This window comes from Zootoca vivipara, chromosome Z, assembly GCF_963506605.1.
Source record: "Zootoca vivipara chromosome Z, rZooViv1.1, whole genome shotgun sequence".
NCBI lineage: Eukaryota > Metazoa > Chordata > Lepidosauria > Squamata > Lacertidae > Zootoca > Zootoca vivipara.
The window spans coordinates 16,257,407-16,275,891 of record NC_083294.1 but is presented as its reverse complement, the minus strand read 5'-3'; the positions used below and the strand labels follow the sequence as shown (position 1 = coordinate 16,275,891).

Sequence of the window (18,485 nt, the reverse complement as noted above, 5' to 3'; positions counted from 1 at the left end):
TTAGATTGTTAGCCTGTGGGTAGGGATTGTCTTGGTTTCACTGATTGTATGTAAGCTGCTTTGTGAGACTTTTTGGCTGAAGAGTGGGGTACAAATGCTCTAAATAAATCTCAAACCCCCCCCCAACCTGACAATGGCAATCTCTTTTTCCCTGTGGTCACTTAGGGGCTCTTCTATGAGGGGTCTTTGCAGACTTCCCACCCAGCACCCTGATCTCCCCCGTCGCCTTGTGCAAGTTGGTCATCCATTTATTGTAGGAGACCCTTTCTTTCGCTTGATTTCAGCACATTAAAACGTTTTTTGGGTGCTTCTTGCAGGGACCCAGGAGAGAGCGAGAGGGATGCTGTCTTGCAAAATGGTCACACTCTATCAGTCCATTACTGCCCTTGTCAGAGAGGCAGCCTCCCACTTTCTAGGAAAAAAGAGGGATTGCATTAGCTCTCAGAAGTGATCTGGATGCTTGGCTGAGCTTTGACCGTGTGCCAAGCCTTTGGGGAGCTGCCCCACAGTCCATCCTCGCTCTGCCGGTTCCTTTTTGTATATATGAAAAAGAAGATGATACATTCAGCTGACCTAAAAAATAAAATAATACAAGACTTCTGGCCATCTCAGTTAGGAATATTGCAGAGCTGGAAAAAGCCGATTTAAAAGGAAAATGCTTCACCAACAAGGACATGCTAATGTTTGGTTTTTGAATCCGTCCACAATTCTTTTTTTTTAAATTGGCACATATAACAGGGGAAAAGAGAAAATCAATAATAAGAATCAAAAATAAAACAAACCCCCTTATTGCTAGCTGACATTAACACTATGAATATCCCACAAATCCTGCTGCCTTGCTTACTCAGGATGAAAAATGTTTCTTACTCCTGGTTCAGGTGTTGTAGGGGCAAGGTGGTTTGTGTGCATGGGAATGCTTTTTGTGTGCTTTATTGCATTTCATTGATTTAGTTGTACAGTCAAACCTCGGTTCCCAAAAGGCTCCGTTTTGGAATGCTTCAGCTCCCGAACACTGAAAACCTGGAAGTAAATGCTCCTGTTGTCGAACATTTTTCGGAAGCCAAACATCCGATGCAGCTTCCGCTTGAGTGCAGGAAGCTCTTGCAACCAATTGGAAGCCGCGCTTCAGTTGTTGAACATTTTGGAAGCCTAACGGGCTTCCAGAACAGATTACGTTTGACAACCAAGGTTTGACTGTATAGATTTCTTTTGCTGTACAGGCATCCCCACACTCACACGTGTTCTACTTATACAGTCATACCTCGGTTTAAGTACGTTTCAGTTTAAGATGGTTCCAGTTTAAGTACTCCGCGGAACCATCTGGAACGGATTAATCCACTTTCCATTACTTTCAATGGGAAAGTTTGCTTCAGGTTAAGTACACTTCAGTTTATGAACAGACTTCCGGAGCCAACTACACCCATGCTTCGGGTTAAGTACACTTCAGGTTGAGTACTCCGCGGACCCGTCTGGAACGGATTAATCCACTTTCCATTACTTTCAATGGGAAAGTTCGCTTCGGGTTAATTACGCTTCAATTTAAGTACTCTGCGGACCGTCTGGAACGGATTAATCCATTTTCCATTACTTTCAGTGGGAAAGTTTGCTTCAGGTTAAGTACGCTTCAGGTTAAGTACGGACTTACGGAACCAATTGTGAACTTAAACCGAGGTACCACTGTACACACGTAAATAGAACCATACCAGGAAATGGCAACAGAGAGCTGGAGAGTCCTCATGGCTAGCAAAGAGACCCTCCTGTGAGGCCGAAAAGGACATCAGTGAGAGTGGAGGAAGCATAGCTGCCAAGTTATCCCCCTTTTTAAGGGATTTTCCCTTATGCTGAATAGGCTTCCTCGTGAGAAAAGGGAAAACTTGGCAGCTATGGGAGGAAGCCCCAAAGAGACTGGAGGCTTTGTTTATGTTGCCTAGCCTTCCTGCCTAGCATCTGATGCAGGCAGTAACACAGCAGCAGCAGCAGCAGCAGCAGCAGCAGCAGCAGCAGCAGCAGCAGCAGCAGCAGCAGCAGCCAGTTTCCTCTGTGTCCTGCAGCCAACCCCAGAGCTTCGACTTGAAGAGAGAACTGTGTGAAGAGAGAGCAGGAGAGAGAGTTGAGGAGCAGGAGAAAACAGTCATTTAGAGACTTTTTAGAGGGTGCTCCCCACTTTACGTGATGTCGCTTATGTGCACGGGGGCCCGGGACATAACCCCTGCATAAGTCGGGGGACGTCTTCATTTTGTTTCATGCTGGAGAATGTTTTGCTGTAAAAAAAGAGCAATGATCAAATCCTTAAACAGCAACGTCTTTTCTTATTTTTTTCCCCTGCAAGTCAAAATAAAAAGAAGTGCCATAATTCAGATCTGTAGCTTCTTAACAAGCACACATGTACACACACGAGTGGGAAAATGTCTAAAGTCAGCTGTTTCCTCTTCCGTAGATGCATTAAGAGGCAGGGGAATCTCTGTTGCTCACAATCCTCAGTGGGGAGGTGGCAATCATGGAATAGCTGTGAAGATGTACTAACATGACTAGCGTAAATCTGTTTTAGTGCATTTTCCTTTGTGAAGCAGGTAAATATGAACTTGATTTCCCCCCCTCTCTTCTCTTGGCTCAAGTTTCTCTGCCTGAAGAACATCCGGACGTTCCTCAAAGTGTGCCATGACAAATTTGGCCTGCGGAACAGCGAGCTGTTTGACCCTTTTGATCTCTTCGATGTGCGGGATTTTGGCAAGGTAAGAACATGTGTTTGCCTTTTTGTAAATGCAAGTCAATTGCAAGAAACAATATTATGAAGTGACTAATAAGTATAAAATAATGGGCCCCAGGAGTATGGGTCCACAAGGCTACTTTGCTGAGGCTGAGCAAGGCAGGGCTTGGTCCTTGCTTGGATGGGAGACCTCCTTGTAACCCCCCCTGTACACTGTCTCTGTTCTGCAGCTGATTTTTTTTTCCTTTAAGAAAATAAATATATAATAAATATATTTTCATGTAATCCAAGGGGGGACCCATGCAAAAGAATGGTTGATTTTCCCCCTCATTGCTTTTGGTGTCTTTCTTTCCAGAATCAGAGGTTCATGCTGCGTTGTGTGTCAAATGAGAATCTAGAGCAGGTATCCCCAAACTCCGGCCCTCCCGATGTTTTGGACTACAATTCCCATCTTCCCCAATCACTGGTCCTGTTAGCTAGGGATCATGGGAGCTGTAGGCCAAAACATCTGGAGGGCCACAGTTTGGGGATGCCTGGTCTAGAGAAACCATTTCTAAATGGATTCTGAGCCAAATATGTACAGCGACGCCACTCTCAGCATTTGAAATCCTTGGCATGTGTCTGTCAGGAGTGTAGTATAGTGGTGCCCCGCTTAACGAATGCCCTGCTTAACGAAATTTCCGCTTAACGAAAGGTTTTTTCTAGTGGAGGTTGCCTCGCTAGACGAATTTGTTTTACGAAAAATTCGTCTAGCGAATCGTGGTTTCCCATAGGAATGCATTGAAATTCAATTAATGCGTTCCTATGGGCAAATTTTTTTTTAAAAAAAATTCAATGCATCCCTATGGGATTCGCGGGAGGCAGTGCAAGACAGGAGTGCCTGGCGTGCTATGGTCCATGGGGTCACGAAGAGTCGGACACGACTAAACGACTAAACAACAACATGGGATTCGCTAGACGAATTTTTCGTTATAAGAAAAGACCCGTGGAACGAATTAAATTTGTCTAGCGAGGCACCACTGTACCTCTGTGTTTTCTTCCTGAGTGGAAACCTTTTCAGCTGTTTTCTTTGCCTGTGAGGAAAATAAAAGAAGATTCTTGGCCATGTTATCTTATCGTAGATGATAGCAGGATTCAGTTGCCATCAGTTGGGTTGGTGGTAGTGATGAGATACCTATGAGAACAGAGCCTTTTGCTGGTCGACTTTCTCTGAGCATGCACAACATTGGCCCCAATCCATATTGATCCCGTAGTTTCTTGAGAAATTTGATGTGTCTTCCCTCAAACCAGCTTCTATTCAATATGAAAACATAATCCTCATTGGTTTTGCAGTTCATCTGAGGTGTGTCCATTTGAGACAGTTATTGTACATGCTCAGAAGACAGTTTCATGAATAGGAATTTGGGGGCGACTGCAGGTGCAGGGAAACCAAACTGGTAATGTGCATCCCTGCCTCGTCTCTGTGTGCGCAGCAATGTATAAACTTGCAGCCCAATGGGCAGAAACGACCTCCCTGCATTTTAAGCCACTATTGTCTGCAAAGCCTTTCATTCAGATGCTGGAAGGCCAAAAGCAAGGCGATGTATTTCTGTGTATGTCACACAACCAGCTACTTGCACTTTGATGTGCTTTCCAACTGCTAGGTGGGCAGGAGCTGGGACCAAACAACAGGAGCTCACTGATTGTTAAACCACCCAGGAAATTCAGAGAATCATAGAACTGTAGAGTGGGATGGAGCCAAAAGTGTCATCTAGGCCAATCTCCTGCAGTTGCAGCCCTGTGAGGGGAATAGGGCTTTCTGAACAACTTTCTGTGCCCTTAACAAACTAACAAACTACAACTTCCAGGATTTTGGGAGGAAAGAAGCCATGGCCCTTTAAAATAGCATCACAGTCCTTATATAATGAACAAGAGCTTTGGTTCATCTGGGTTCGTATTGCCTGCACTGATTGGCAGCAACTCTCAACTGGAACAAAGAAGGATGCCCCCTATTTCAAGTAAACCTTGGACCTTCTGCCTATTCATTCCTTGTAGCGCAAGACAAATACATCCCCCCCCCCCCCGGCTGCCCATCTAGCATTAGCTGTGGCCAAAGAATGACTCCCAGCCTCCAGGGTTTGGCATATTAACCTCTCAGTGAATTATGCAAAATTGCAATGTAGGCCAAAGCCTTTGGCTAACAGTAGTAGCAACATAAAAGCCAGTTCCTCGTCGGCTCTTTAATTTTCCGGAGCATGGTGTAATGAGATGTGCCTCGATAAATATAGATTGAGCTCTCCAGGGCGGTTGGTGGCCAGGATGATCTGGAAAGGGAGCCAACCATGTTTTCTGAGCAAATCTTCCAGTTACACACACACTCTCTCTCCTCTTTCAAGGGACTATAATTCAAAGCACTCATGAACTTAGCAGTCACCCCTCTCTCATCCCTTTGACTCTTCTTTTCAGCTTGCCAGGGATGGTTTTAAAAGAGGGAGTATTTAATGACTCTGCAGTTCTGAATTAATGGGTCATGTGTGTGGGATCTTGCTATGAAAAAAATCTTGGCAGGGGGATATTGAGTCACAAGTCAACTTAAGAAAAATGAAGGCGCTTGTTTGGGTTAGCAACTGAGTGACTGAGCCATGTCTTTTGATGGGTGTGTTCGTTGCTTCTGCAAGCAATTCCTTTCTTTTTAAGTTTTCCTTTAGGTTTTCTGTAGTGTACACACACACACACAGAGAATTAACAACCATAATTCAAAACTTTCAAAAAAGTTAAAATAACAATAAACTAAAAACAGATTAAAACTCACACCATCTTTCCATATATCTAAAATGTTTTTAGCAGGCACCAAAAAGGGTATATAGCGAAGGTCCCTGCCTGATGTCAACAGGCAGGGAGTTCCAAAGTGTAGATACTTCTGCTCCATGGCACAAACCACCCTGCAGTACCAGAGAGAAAAGACAACATGATCCCAGCATGTTTGGGGTTGGCCAAGGCAGGGGGCCAACCAGGAGGTGGTTTTAATTTCCACCAAAGCCCACAAAACAGGCAACTGGGCTGGACTGATTGGAAAGCTTCGATCTGGCACCCCTTGACCATCGCCTAACAATTGACTACATTCAGCACTGGGCCATCTCCCCACCCCCAAAAAACCTGCCTTGTGGAGAACATGCTTGCCATGGTGGTGTTTCTGGCAGTGGAAGGACGGGAAAAGAGAACTTGCTGGATTTCAGGGTCCTCAGCTGCTGCTGAAAGCAATGTCTCAAAGGGAACCCCCACAGAGCTGTTTGGTGGGCAGCTGGCTTTGTTTGCCCTGGCTCCACCCTCCATCTGGTTCTTTCGCCATTTCTAATTAGCAACACATTGCCACTTTACTCCACCTGCATTTACCCAAACACACAAATACACACAAGCAAACTAGGGGTTCCTAGCTTTAGCAGGCTATAATGTGTGCAGATGCAGGTTAATTGGTCACAGCAAAGCCTGAGCAATTTGCAAATATATTGGGTGCTTTCCCTTCATTTCCCTCCATGCTTAAAAAGATGATGCTCTTGCAAAAAGAACTTTGTTCCTTGATTATGTTCATGCTCAAGGCAGATCGACTATATAATGACAAGCTGGAAGGTGTGCAGAGGAGGGTGGCCTATAAGGGTCTAGAAATCAAGACTTAAAAGAGGAACAGTTAAGGGAACTGGGTATGTTTAGCCTGGATTAGAGGAGACTGAGAGGAGCCACCTTCAGGTATCTAAAGGGTTGTCACATGGAAGGTGGAACAAGCTTGCTTTCTCCTTCTACAGAGGGTAGGACCTGAATCAATGGCTTCAGGTTACAAGACAGGAGAGTCCAACTAAACATCAGGAAGAACTTTATGATAGTAAGAGCTGCTTGGCAATAGAATAGACTCCCTTGAGAAGTAGTGGACTTTCCTTCCTTGGAGGTTTTCAAGCAGAGGTTGCATGGCCATCTGTCATGGATTACTGTATTTTGCTGGTTTCTGCATTGCATGGCGTTGGACTAGATGCCTCTAGGGGTCACTTCCAACTCTGGCTCCAACCTTTTTCTTCTGCCGTGGGCAGGGCCACAGCTCAGTGGTAGAACATCTGCTTTGCATTCAGAAGAGCCCAAAGTTCAATCGTCAATAGCATCTCCAGGTGGGGTTGGGTGAGACTCCTTGTCTAGAACCCTGGAGAGTTGCTGCCAGTCAGTGTAGACAACTAGATGGACCACATCTGACTTGGCATAAGGCAGCTTTCTGTGTTTCTGTAAGACTGGCCCAGAACAACAACTCATGCAGAGGTATGACAGACAGCTCCCTGGCAAGGCAAATGATGCCACGGTAGTGAGAGTATGATTCATGTGGAAATGTGGCACAGTTGATGCACCTGCAGCGAAGGCTGAGTGGAAGGAGGCACAGTCATCACACAGAGACAGTAGGCAGCCTCCTTGACAGCAGATGGGTGCTTTGGGCTCCCTGAGCCTCTTAACGACTTAATTTATTTGGAAGTGGCTGATCCGCACATGAACATAAGCTCCCCAGTTTGCAAAACACGACATGCTACAGTATGCAATTTGGGTTACCTTGATGGCAAATGTAAACAGCCTTGCCTTTGTGAGCTTCCCTAAATTAGCTGGTGTGAGGCTGTCCACAGCTGCCAGTGGGAAGGCAGAATAACAGATACCTTTAAAATGAAAAACACAGGGCCTTGCAATAATGCTGGGGCATTTTGCAGTGCAATGAAACTGAGAGCTCATGCTGTTGCACAGTTGAACAAACACAGGAATCTGTAATTGATTCATTTTTTTAAAAAATGGGGGAGTCCTTCCTTTGCAGACTTTCTGAGTATTTTAAGCTGGAAACATCTGTTCCACAGGCTGCACCTGCCGACAGCAGCCTGGCTGTTTTGACTGAGTGAGTCTTTCTTGAAAACAGGAGGGTGGTGAAAGCAGGCAAGCCAAGGAACTGAGAAGCCCTTAATGTTCATCAGGGGTTGGACTTCTTGGCTACGTTCTTAAAGCAGCCACTGTCCAGCATCCTAAATACCGGTAGATTAAGTTCTGTGATCGCAGGATTACCCATAGTCTCTTGACTTAATTCATATGCTTGCCAGACAGGCTGTAAACTCAAAGCCTCTTGATTTGAGTTTGTGCGTTTCCAACAAAAATATTCTCTGTCCCTAATTTTTATTTCATTCCTTCTTTCCTTGGGACAATAGGTGTCTGTGTGTGTGTTAGGGTTGCCAGACTCAATAGAGGACAGGACTTCTGTGCCTTTAATTGCCCTGCTCTCTTTTGAGTCTGGAAGCCGTAAAGAGAAACCAGCAGACCCTTTGCTTGGAAATTAAACAAAGGGTTTCTCTTTAAGGTTTCCAGACTCAAAAGAGAGCAGGGCAATTAAAGGCACAGAAGTCCTGTCCTCTATTAAGTCTGGCAACCCGTGTGTGTGTGTGTGTGTGTGTGTGAGAGAGAGAGAGAGAGAGAGAGAGAGAGAGAGAGAGAGAGATTGCACATTTTTGGGGAAGACAACCACAACTTTAAAATGGCAAAAGAGCCTAAGACCCTGGATCAGGCCAGTGGCTCATTTAGTCCAGCATCCTGTCCTCACAGTGGCTGCCAGAAGATGCCTGTGGGAAATCTGCAAGCAGGATTTGAGCACAACAGCAAACTGTCCCCTCTGTGGGTTAAACCACAGAGTCTGGGACTTGCTGATCAGAAGGTCGGCGGTTCAAATCCCTGCAACGGGGTGAGCTCCCGTTGCTCAGTCCCTGCTCCTGCCAACCTAGCAGTTCGAAAGCACGTCAAAGTGCAAGTAGATAAATAGGTACCGCTACAGCGGGAAGGTAAACAGCGTTTCCGTGCGCTGCTCTGGTTCGCCAGAAGCAGCTTTGTCATGCTGGCCACATGACCCGGAAGCTGTCTGCGGACAAACGCCAGCTCCCTCGGCCTATAGAGTGAGATGAGCGCCCCAACCCCAGAGTCGGACACGACTGGACCTGATGGTCAGGGGCCCCTTTATCTTATGGCTTCCAGCAACTGGTACTCAGAAGCATTACTGCCTCCAACTGTGGAGGCAGAGCAGAGCCATCTAATAGCGCTGTCCTATGCAGACGTACGCTGAATTGCCTTGGGGGAGACACTTGTCTTGTGAATCATGCCTCTGGGCAGGATGCCGCATCCTTTTGCCTCCAGTCATCCCAATGGCAAAACACAAAATGAGAAGATGGAAAGCCAAACTGAGGAAATCTGCTTTGGGTAGTTGGAGTGCAACCTGGATCTATCAGCGCTTGAGCAACTTCATTTGTTTGTTTGTTTTCTTAATGTTTATATACCACTTGCTCACTTAGTCTAGTACAGCATAGACCTTTCTATTGCTTTAAAAGGTGTGTGTTTATACTAGTGTGCAAATAAGAGCCTGCTGAATCAGACCAATGCCCTATCTAGTATGGCATCCTGTGCTTACAGTGGCCAACTGGATGCCCATGACCTGTTATCCTCAAGGAGGATCCAAACATAACTGTATTTTCTCCTCCCGTGGCTTCCAGCAACTTGTATTCAGAAGCATTGCTGCCTTCAGCTGTGGAGGCTATCTTGGCTAGTAGCCATTGATGACCCTCTCCTCCATGAATTTGTCCAATCCTCTTTTAAAGCCATCTAGATTTGTTTTATCTGTCCTGAATCTTCTAACATTCAGCTTCACTGGGTGTCCTCGAGTTCTAGCATTAGGAGAGAGGGAGGAAAAGTTTTCTCCATCCACTTTCTCCATGCCAGGCATTATTTTATAAAATTTCTATCATGCCACCTCTTTGACAACAAGGTTAAAAGATGTGCCACGGCTTCTTGCCTGCTACTGGGCCAGGTTCAAAGTTCTTGTTACTAGTGAACAAAGCCTTGAATAGCTTGGACGCAGTAGACCTTAAGAATTGCCTTATCTACATCCCTTCGATCACTGAGATGATCTGGGGGAGCACTATTCATGGTATCTGTGAAAAGGGGTTGATTCTTAAACTGCTCTGGGAATGCTTCTACTAGGGGTCTCCTTAAGAATTCTTTGGAGAAAGCCATGGCTTTTAAAAGTGGTATTACAGTGCTTTAAATGCATGGTGCAAATGTGGCCTTAAGAGAACCCCGGTTCAAATCCCAGCTAAAAGGGACTCTTGGTGACCCTGATCCAGTCATTTGCTCTAAGCTGCCATTAGCTTGTAAAGCTGTGGATGAAACAAGGCAACCCAGCAGAGGAATGTAAAGCAGGTAATGGGAGTTGGTTATGACAAAATGTCATGGCTGCCTGACCAGATCCATTCCCAGCATGGACATCTAGCTGTGATTCCTGCATTGTAGAAGGGTCAACTAGATGACTCATTGGGACCTGTCCAATTCTACAGTTCTCGGGTTCTGTTATCTCCCCCCCCATCTAGTCAACAACCTCCCTTAAATCTGATTCTATTTGATTGACTTTCCCAGGCTTGGGGTGGAGGGAAGGAGGCAAACTAAGGAGCAGGTTTTGCACCATCATGTCTTGAGTGATGGTTTAGGATGGGGCAGCCAGGAAGCACCATGATGCAAAGACATGTGAATTTTTTTTAAGACAGGAGTTCTGCGGAAGGCCTCCTGACAGCAAGGGGAGGAGAAGTCTCTGCTTGCGAGGCAGCAAAAGCTCTTTTGTTGGTATACAATGTGCAAATTAGTCATGACAAAAGTGCCGGAATCTTTCTGCATTAGAGAGAACATGCCTGCAGAGTTCCCTGGAGACTGGGGGAAAGCAGCAACCTAAAGGCTCTCTTCTTGTTCCTAATGGATACAGTTTTCTGGAGAATGTTTTCATTAAGGGACAGGTGGTCTCCTATAGTTATCTGGGTATAGGGGAAACAAAGAATCTATGTCGAGTGTTTTGGGTGGGGGACATGATTGGCCAGGCATCCTCAGATGAGAGGCCTGGGGCATTGTTGATGTTCTGTGGATCGTTTGTGCTGCACTTTACTAGAGTACCCCAGATCAAAGCTCTGAATTCCACACAACACACTGATTTCCAAGATTTCTTATTTTGCAGTTTTGTGTTTGTGCAATTGCATATGCTTAATGTGATGAAAGGCAGGGAGTTGTGGGAGAACTTTAGGGATCCTCATCATGGGTGTGTGTGGGGGGAGATGCTGTTGCACCTTAGTCTTGGTTGGCCACTGTGAGGACAGGATGTTAGAGGCTCCCTTTAGCCTGATCCAACAGCCAGGCTTTTCTGATGTTCTGCCTCTCCTATTGAAGGCAATATGTCTCCGAATACCAGTTGCTGGAAACAGCTGGAGGGAACAGTGCTGTTGTGCTTGGGTCCTGCTTGTGGAGTTCACATAATGGGCATCTGGTTGGCCGCAGTGAGAACAGTATGATGGACTTGATTGGCTTGATCCAGCTTCTTAAATTATTAAACTGGTGTCTCTCCAAATGTTACTAGACTCCAGCTTCCATTAACCCCAGTCAACATGAAAAATGGCTGTGGGTGATAGCAGTTGGTTCCCTCAGCATTTGGAGGGGCAGCATTAGAGAAAGCAGCTGTGAAGTGTTCCTTAAATGTCAAGAATAACAATAATGCATAAGAACAACCTCTTAGATGGTCCTTCTAGTCCATCTTACCATTGCCACAGTGGCCAAACAGATGCCCCTTGTGGAAAGCCTGCAAGCAAGACCTGAGCACAAGAGCAACTCTCACCTCCTGTGGTTTCCAGCAACTGGTGTTCAGAAGCATTGCTGCTTACAACAGTGAAGGCAGAGCAGAGCCATGCTGGCTTGTAGGGCTAGGCGACATCTGGTTTTCAACATCATGATATATCACCAGCTAAGTATCACAGTATATCACAATGTCTGAAATAAGGGTGGAACTATGTAGAGGCAAGGGACGCAGGTGGCGCTGTGGGTTAAACCACAGAGCCTAGGGCTTGCTGGTCAGAAGGTTGGTGGTTCGAATCCCTGTGATGGGGTGAGCTCCCGTTGTTCGGTCCCAACTCCTGCCAACCTAGCAGTTTGAAAGCATGTCAAAGTGCAAGTGGATAAATAGGTACCGCTCCAAGTTGGAAGGTAAACAGCATTTCCATGTGCTGCTCTGGTTCGCCAGAAGTGGCTTTGTCATGCTGGCCACATCACCTGGAAGCTGTACGCCGGCTCCCTTGGCCAATAACACGAGATGAGCGCCGCAACCCTAGAGTCAGTCATGACTGGATCTAATGGTCAGGGGTCCCTTTACCTTTTATGTAGAGGCAAACTAGTAGCCACCAATAGCCCCTTGTCCATGAATTTGTCCAGTTCTTGTTTAAAGCTACCCAAGTTGGTGGCCATCATTGCCTCCTCTGGGACTCCCAAACACTGCATCCTTTCTTTGTAGGGGAGTTTTTCCATCTCATTCTCTGAACCTGTTCCAACATGACAATATGATGAGTATTCACGGGGGGTTATGGGTGGTATCATCTAGTAAGGAGGATTATGGCAATGATGTTGAGACCACCAAACAAAACTCTAGAATCCATCTTGTCAACTTTGCCAGAGGTAAATCTTTGGCTACAATTTCAACTTGCTTGGCTCGTTCATACAAGGAGAGCCAGTGCGGTGTAGTGGTTAGAATGCTGGACTAGGACCTGGGGGACCAGGGTTCAAATCCCCACTAGGCCATGAAGCTCACCAGCTGACCTTGGGCCAGTCACTGCCTCTCAGACTAACCTTCCTCGCAGGGTTGTTGTGAGGGTCACATGAGGAGACTCAGGGAAGAACTGTGTGTGCCACCTTGAGCTTCCTAGAGAAAGAGGTGGGATATAAATACCATGAATAAAAATAATAAAGAAATTGTAGAAAGACCTACAACCAGATTATGGCTTGACTCTGAAATTCTTGCAGTTAGTGGTGGTGGGAAACCACCCCCCCCCCCAGGCTGAAGGGAGATAAACTCTTAGCAACTTTTCCCTGAATCATTAATTTTTTTCCTGGGCTGTCTTAATGACTCTCTCCTGCTACTGGGGTTTCTTTTTAATCTATAATTAGCAGGAAGTGAGTGGTTCTGAGGAGAGGGGGGAGGGGATGCTTTACTTATGTGTCACACCATTAAGACTGAGAGAGTGAATGAACTTAGCAGTGGTGTCATTTTTGCTAGAGCATGAGATCATTTGGCCAAAACAAAAGGAACGCCAATTGCACTCCAGAGGAATACACACACAAAGAGGTGTGTGCACATGGCACCAAATAGCTCCCATTTTCAAAGGGGATACTTGCTGGACAGGATTGTAGGGTTGTTGTTGTTTTTTGCTAAGACTGCAGGTTTATATCATTTTATTTTATATTGATTAATCCTCTGCCTTTGAACTGCTGGATAGATTTAATTTGCACATTGCCTAAACCTCAATAAAGAGGAGGCTTATGAGATACTCAAAAAAGAGTGAATTACTCACAGTTTTAATTTAATTTAATTTTTTTTTACTTCATGAAATTTATACGTTGAGCGATTTGGCCCTTCCAACTTTACAGTGCTATGATTAGTTCTATGAATAGTTGGAGCCTTAGCTCCATACTGTATACATCCCCAAGGCTCCAATAAAAAAACCCACTTACCTGAGAGAAAGCTCCATTGAAATCAGTGGAACCTCTGAGTAAACATTGTTAGGATGCAACATAAAATAATACATTGTGAAGTGGCATAAGAAAAGGACAGGTTTGTTTTTTAAAAAAATTCCTTTGGAGGACAATTAGGGTCCCAGATATATAAGGGCTGATCAAAGCAAAGCCTGTCTTCAGATCAGCATACCAATCCCCCCACCCCCTCCCCGCCATTCATTACAACAATCATTGTACAGTCATTACAACAACTTTCCAGCAAAGGCAAATCAAGAAGGACAGGAAAGAACTCTGTAGTTGGTGGCAGCAATTAGATCAGTAGCAGTTTATCTGCTACAAATTTCAAGCCTTGCAGTCAATTGTTTTTTTTATTCTCCCCCTCTCCCTCCATCCTAGCTGAATTCCAGCTCTGCTATGGCAAGGAGAGCTGGAGAAAAGAAAGAAGGGTGATGATTGGGGAGGGGAAAGGGTTCTTGCAAGGAATCTGCATAATGAATTGTGGAGATTCTGCCTCCTTCTCACCAGTTCTTAATTTACACAAGGGGGTTCTCTCTCTCTCTCTCTCTCTCTCTCTCTCTCTCTCTCTCTCTCTCTCTCTCTCTCTCTCTCTCTCTGTAACAAGTTATAGGTAGGTAGCCGTGATGGTCTGCTGTAGTTGAAACAAAATTTTAAAAATCCTTCCAGTGAACCTGTTGATGACTGTTGACTGCAATTGGTATTACAGGAAAAAGCAAGGGGTGAGATGATAAAGCTATTTTTAGCCATCTCACCCCTTGCTTTTTCCTATGGTAGTAGTAGTAGTGACAACAACAACAACAACAACAACAACAATTTATTATTTGTACCCCACCCATCTGGCTAGGTTTCCCCAGCCACTTTGGGCGGCTTCCAACAAAGATTTAAATTACATTAAATACATTGTAAGACAAGTTGCAGTCGTTTACAGTCATCAACAGGTTTACCACACCTATCAGCCAATCACCCATTCCCACCACCCTTCTGAGTAATACCCCTCCCCACCCTCTCACTATATATAAGGGTCTGGTGACTTCTGTTTCAGTGTATCTGAAGAAGTGTGCATGCACACGAAAGCACATACAAATGACAAACTTAGTTGGTCTCTAAGGTGCTACTGGAAGAAATTTTTTTATTCTCTTTAACAAGGTGAGTTTTTGTAACTGTTTCCTAGCAAGGTCGGCAACTGCAGGCCTTCAAGTCTAACCTACCCATAACACTGGACAAAGCCCACAGGCCTCTCTTGCTGTTGACACCCTTGTGATAAAACAGATGCAAGAAAAACATTTGTTAAATAGCAAGTGGAGATGGAGGAATTTGTTGATTTTCATTTCTCCTGCAGTTTCACCCTTCTCCCAGGTCTCCACATCTACTATGCATTTTGGAATGTGGTCAGTCAGTCAATTTGTTTCCTATATGTTTGGATGCCTCTTGAGATGCCATTCCAAACTCAGCACGAGGATTCTCAAGGAAGTTTTTGTCAATGTTTGGATTTGGCTGCCATTTTGAATCAAGATGACAGAACAAAACATCATTTTGGTGTGATTTTGCCAATTTGGTTCAGCCACCTGTGGGAATGTAGTTGCCAAACTCAGCATGAGGGTTCCTGAAGTGGGGGTCTGCATAGACGTTTGGGTGCCAGACACCATTTTGAATTAAGACGGTGGACTGAAACTTGGCCTTGGTATGACTTCACTTGGTTTTTGGCATGGGTTTGGCCGCCTCCCAAGATATTGTCACTCCTTGGAGGAAAAGGTGGGATATAAATGTGAACAGAATTGAACCTTCCTTGGCAGTTCCATACAAGCCCCTTTATGTAATCTGCCCTAAGAAATAACTTTGGGTGCATCCCACTCTGCTTGGCCATTTGCACATATAAAACATGACATTGCCCTACTCCCCTGCCAGATTTGCTGCTGTCGTTTGTCAAGAATCCAAAGATCATAACCCCTTTCCTTCAGAGCTTGGGATAGTGTGCGCATATGATTGGTTCTCCCTAGAAGTGCCACTCTTGGCAGGCTATTCTGCTTGATTGATGCCCTGAGTCAAGGTTCTGGCAGCTCATATAGGCTGAGATAGATTGTTTATTTTTATTTTTTAACCCCCAAATGCCATCAATACAAGTTCCTGAGTTGTGATGGCTGCTTTGATGTGATCTAGAAAGGCATCATTCAGCTTGCAACAGAGTGGTGTTAATATTACATTTGTAGAATCATATAATCGTAGAGTTGGAAGAAACTCCAAAGGTCATCCAACCCCCTGCAATGCAGGAATCTCAGCTAAAGCATCCATGACAGATGGTCATCCAACCTCTGCTTAAAAACCTGCAAGGAAGGAGAGTCCACCACTTTCCAAGGGAGTCTGTTCCACTGTAGAACAGCTCTTACCATCAGAAAGTTCTTCCTGATGCTTAGTCGGAATCTCTTTTCTTGTAACGTGAAGCCATTGGTTTGGAGCAGGAGAAAACAAGCTTCCTCCATCTTCCACGTGACAGCCTTTTAGATATTTGAAGATGGCTATCGTATCTCAGCCTCCTCTTTTCCAGGCTAGACATACCCAGCTCCTTCAACCGTTCCTCATAAGGCTTGGTTTCCAGACCCTTCATCATCTTGGTCATTCTCCTCTGTACACATTCCATCTTGTCAATACACTTCTTAAATTGTGGTGCCGAGAACTGGACACGGGACCCTGGGTGTGTTCTGATCAAGGCAGAATAGAGTGGAACTATTACTTCCCTAAATTATTTATTTATTTAAAATTATAACCTGCCCTTCCTCCCAGTGGAGCCCAGGGCAACAAAGTGCAAGCAATAAAAAGCAATAAAACATGTAAAAGCAATTCTGGGGTACCGAAAGATCTCTGCTTAATTCTATTCTACTTCTTCATGTAGCAGCACATAAATGATGGAACTCCCTCCCGCAGGAGGCAGTGATGGCCACTGTCAGGGGACCTCCGTACAGGGAGCCTCCTCCCCTCTTGCTGACCAGCAGTTCGCCCAGTGAGAGCAGCAGCAGTGGGTCAGGTGAGGGGAATCAGGAAGTGAGTGGGGCGGAGGTGTCAGGGCTCAGCAATGTGGGAGACCCCTTGCGCCGCCAGGACCAAGAGGTGGAGGGCAACAGGCAGCCCCTTCTGGCGCCTGAATTAAGGCGTGCCACCAAACGTAAGGTTTGGAGGAGGCGTTTTGGGGTGCCCAAACTCTTATGCTGATCCCGTAGCTGGAAACGTCCACTGCCGGATTCTGTGAGTGACTGAGAGGTCAGGTTTTCTGCTATCTCCGCACTGTAAATACTATGCACAATAAAACTCTTAAAGACAGAGCAGACTTGGGCATCTTTACTCAGTAGTAGCCGCAACAACACCCTTACAGCCACCAACTTGGATTCGCTTTTAAGAATGATTGGGCAAATTCATGGCCGAGAAGGCTACTTACGGCCATTAAGCATTGTGGCTCTACTCTGCCTCCACAACTAGAGGCAAGAATGCCTCTGAATTTCAGTCGCTGAAAACCGCTGGAGGGGAGGAATCTCTTGTGCTTGGGTCTTGCCTGGGGGCTTTCCATAAGGGGCATCTGGTTGGCTGCTGTGAGAACAGGATGCTGGACTAGATAGGTCTTTGGTTCAGTTCAGAAGGGCTTTCTCTATGGAGGTCTACTGTCAGAACAGAACCTCCATACCCAGGGGCAGTCTGGTTCGGAACACCAGCTTCTGGGAACCACAAGTGGTACGAACACAGCTGTTGAACTCGAAGTCCTGCTTTCTGTCTTCTTCTGTAACCCTCCACAGTTACTCTAAACTGTTGCTATTTGAGCCACCTCTCAGTAAAATAAAATAAAATAAAATACTCTCTTCCCGTAATCACTCATTTGGCCCACTGCTTCATCAGCTCCCAGGTGATTAGGATCTTAAAATCATCAAACCTTATTTAATTTCTGGCTCCCTGAGGTTTTCACTCTTCAAATCCACCCACATTAGGTCATCTTTCCCTTTACTTGCTCACAAGGCATCCTTCAGCCGGTCAATAGCAATGGAATTAGAGAGAGAGAGTGCAATCGTTACAAACCCAAAGTCTTAGCGTGGCTCCTGACTGCGGAAGATTGTATTTTAAAGAGATGAAATTAATTGAGCAATTGGCTTCCGTATCAGAGAAGGGGGAGGAAGCAACATTTTTTCAAAAGTCAGGAAAATCCCCAAATGGGTTATTAACTGTGAATCTGCATGTAGCAACATTCGATTCTTCTATGTTTGGTGGGAATGCCCTCTGGTTTCTCAAGCATATCAAGAAATATCTAACACAATTAAATCCCCTGTTAAGGCTTCCTTGCAACTGTCATTACTTCAGTTTAGCTTTATTACAGCAGAAGCCAGCAATACAAAATACCATAATTCCAAACAAAGAATCAGCAATAACATCACTGGAAGTAAAACAATTACACAGAAGGAATTTGCAATATATTATTCAATAGAAGAGATTTACGTTTCTTAATAGCTAAAGTGCAGAATTTGGCCACATCATATGATACTGGACTTGAGGAATCTTCCAGAAGGAATTTTCGTAAAATTTCGGGGGAGAATTCCAAATAATATTTTAAGGGTTTAAATTTTGACAAAAGGGGTAAAGTAAGTCGAGCTCGTTCTTCACTGTAAAATTCACAAAATAAAAGAATGTGAGTGACAGATTCTACCTTATTGGACATGCAAGGGTCATTACTGAATATGTGGGTGGACGACCTGAAAGCTTGTCACTCCAAAGACATTTTGACATGGATGTTAGCTGCAGCCAGGATTTCAACAGCCCATCAATGCATTTGGCTGTGTCGTATAAGAATTTACAGAGTTTGGCTATTGCAGAAACTATAAGACATAAACCGTGTGTCTACAGACGGATGGAGGATCTAGAACGTTTTTATGTCATATGGTGGGAATTTTTTTCTTATGCGAGGAGGTAAAATCTGCTCTGTAACACTGGGGAGTTAAGGCAAGGCTCTGTGTATGTTAAGGAGGTTACCTACAGCAGAAAGATGTGTCTGCAGGGGAATAGTCCCTCTTTCCTAACATTAAAAAGAGATGATGTGACAGCGAAGAGATAGTGCAGGACTTGTATCAAGGATCCATGCAGGTGGTTAGCTGACTTTTTGCCCCGAACCCTGGTGTACTTTGAGGTAAGTCCCTATAGATTATGCTGCTGACTGTGTGCACTAAGC

At 45.0% G+C, this 18,485-nt stretch overlaps 1 protein-coding gene across 2 annotated transcripts in view; it reads left to right on the top strand.

Annotated features, from left to right (window-relative positions):
• VAV2 (vav guanine nucleotide exchange factor 2) overlaps nt 1–18,485 on the top strand; it is a 154,232-nt gene that overhangs the window by 38,142 nt on the left and 97,605 nt on the right. For both annotated transcript variants that reach the window (XM_060270532.1, XM_035113127.2), the window contains exon 2: nt 2,616–2,732. In XM_060270532.1, coding sequence (XP_060126515.1) covers nt 2,616–2,732 — 117 coding nt within the window. The remainder of the gene's footprint in view (nt 1–2,615; nt 2,733–18,485) is intronic.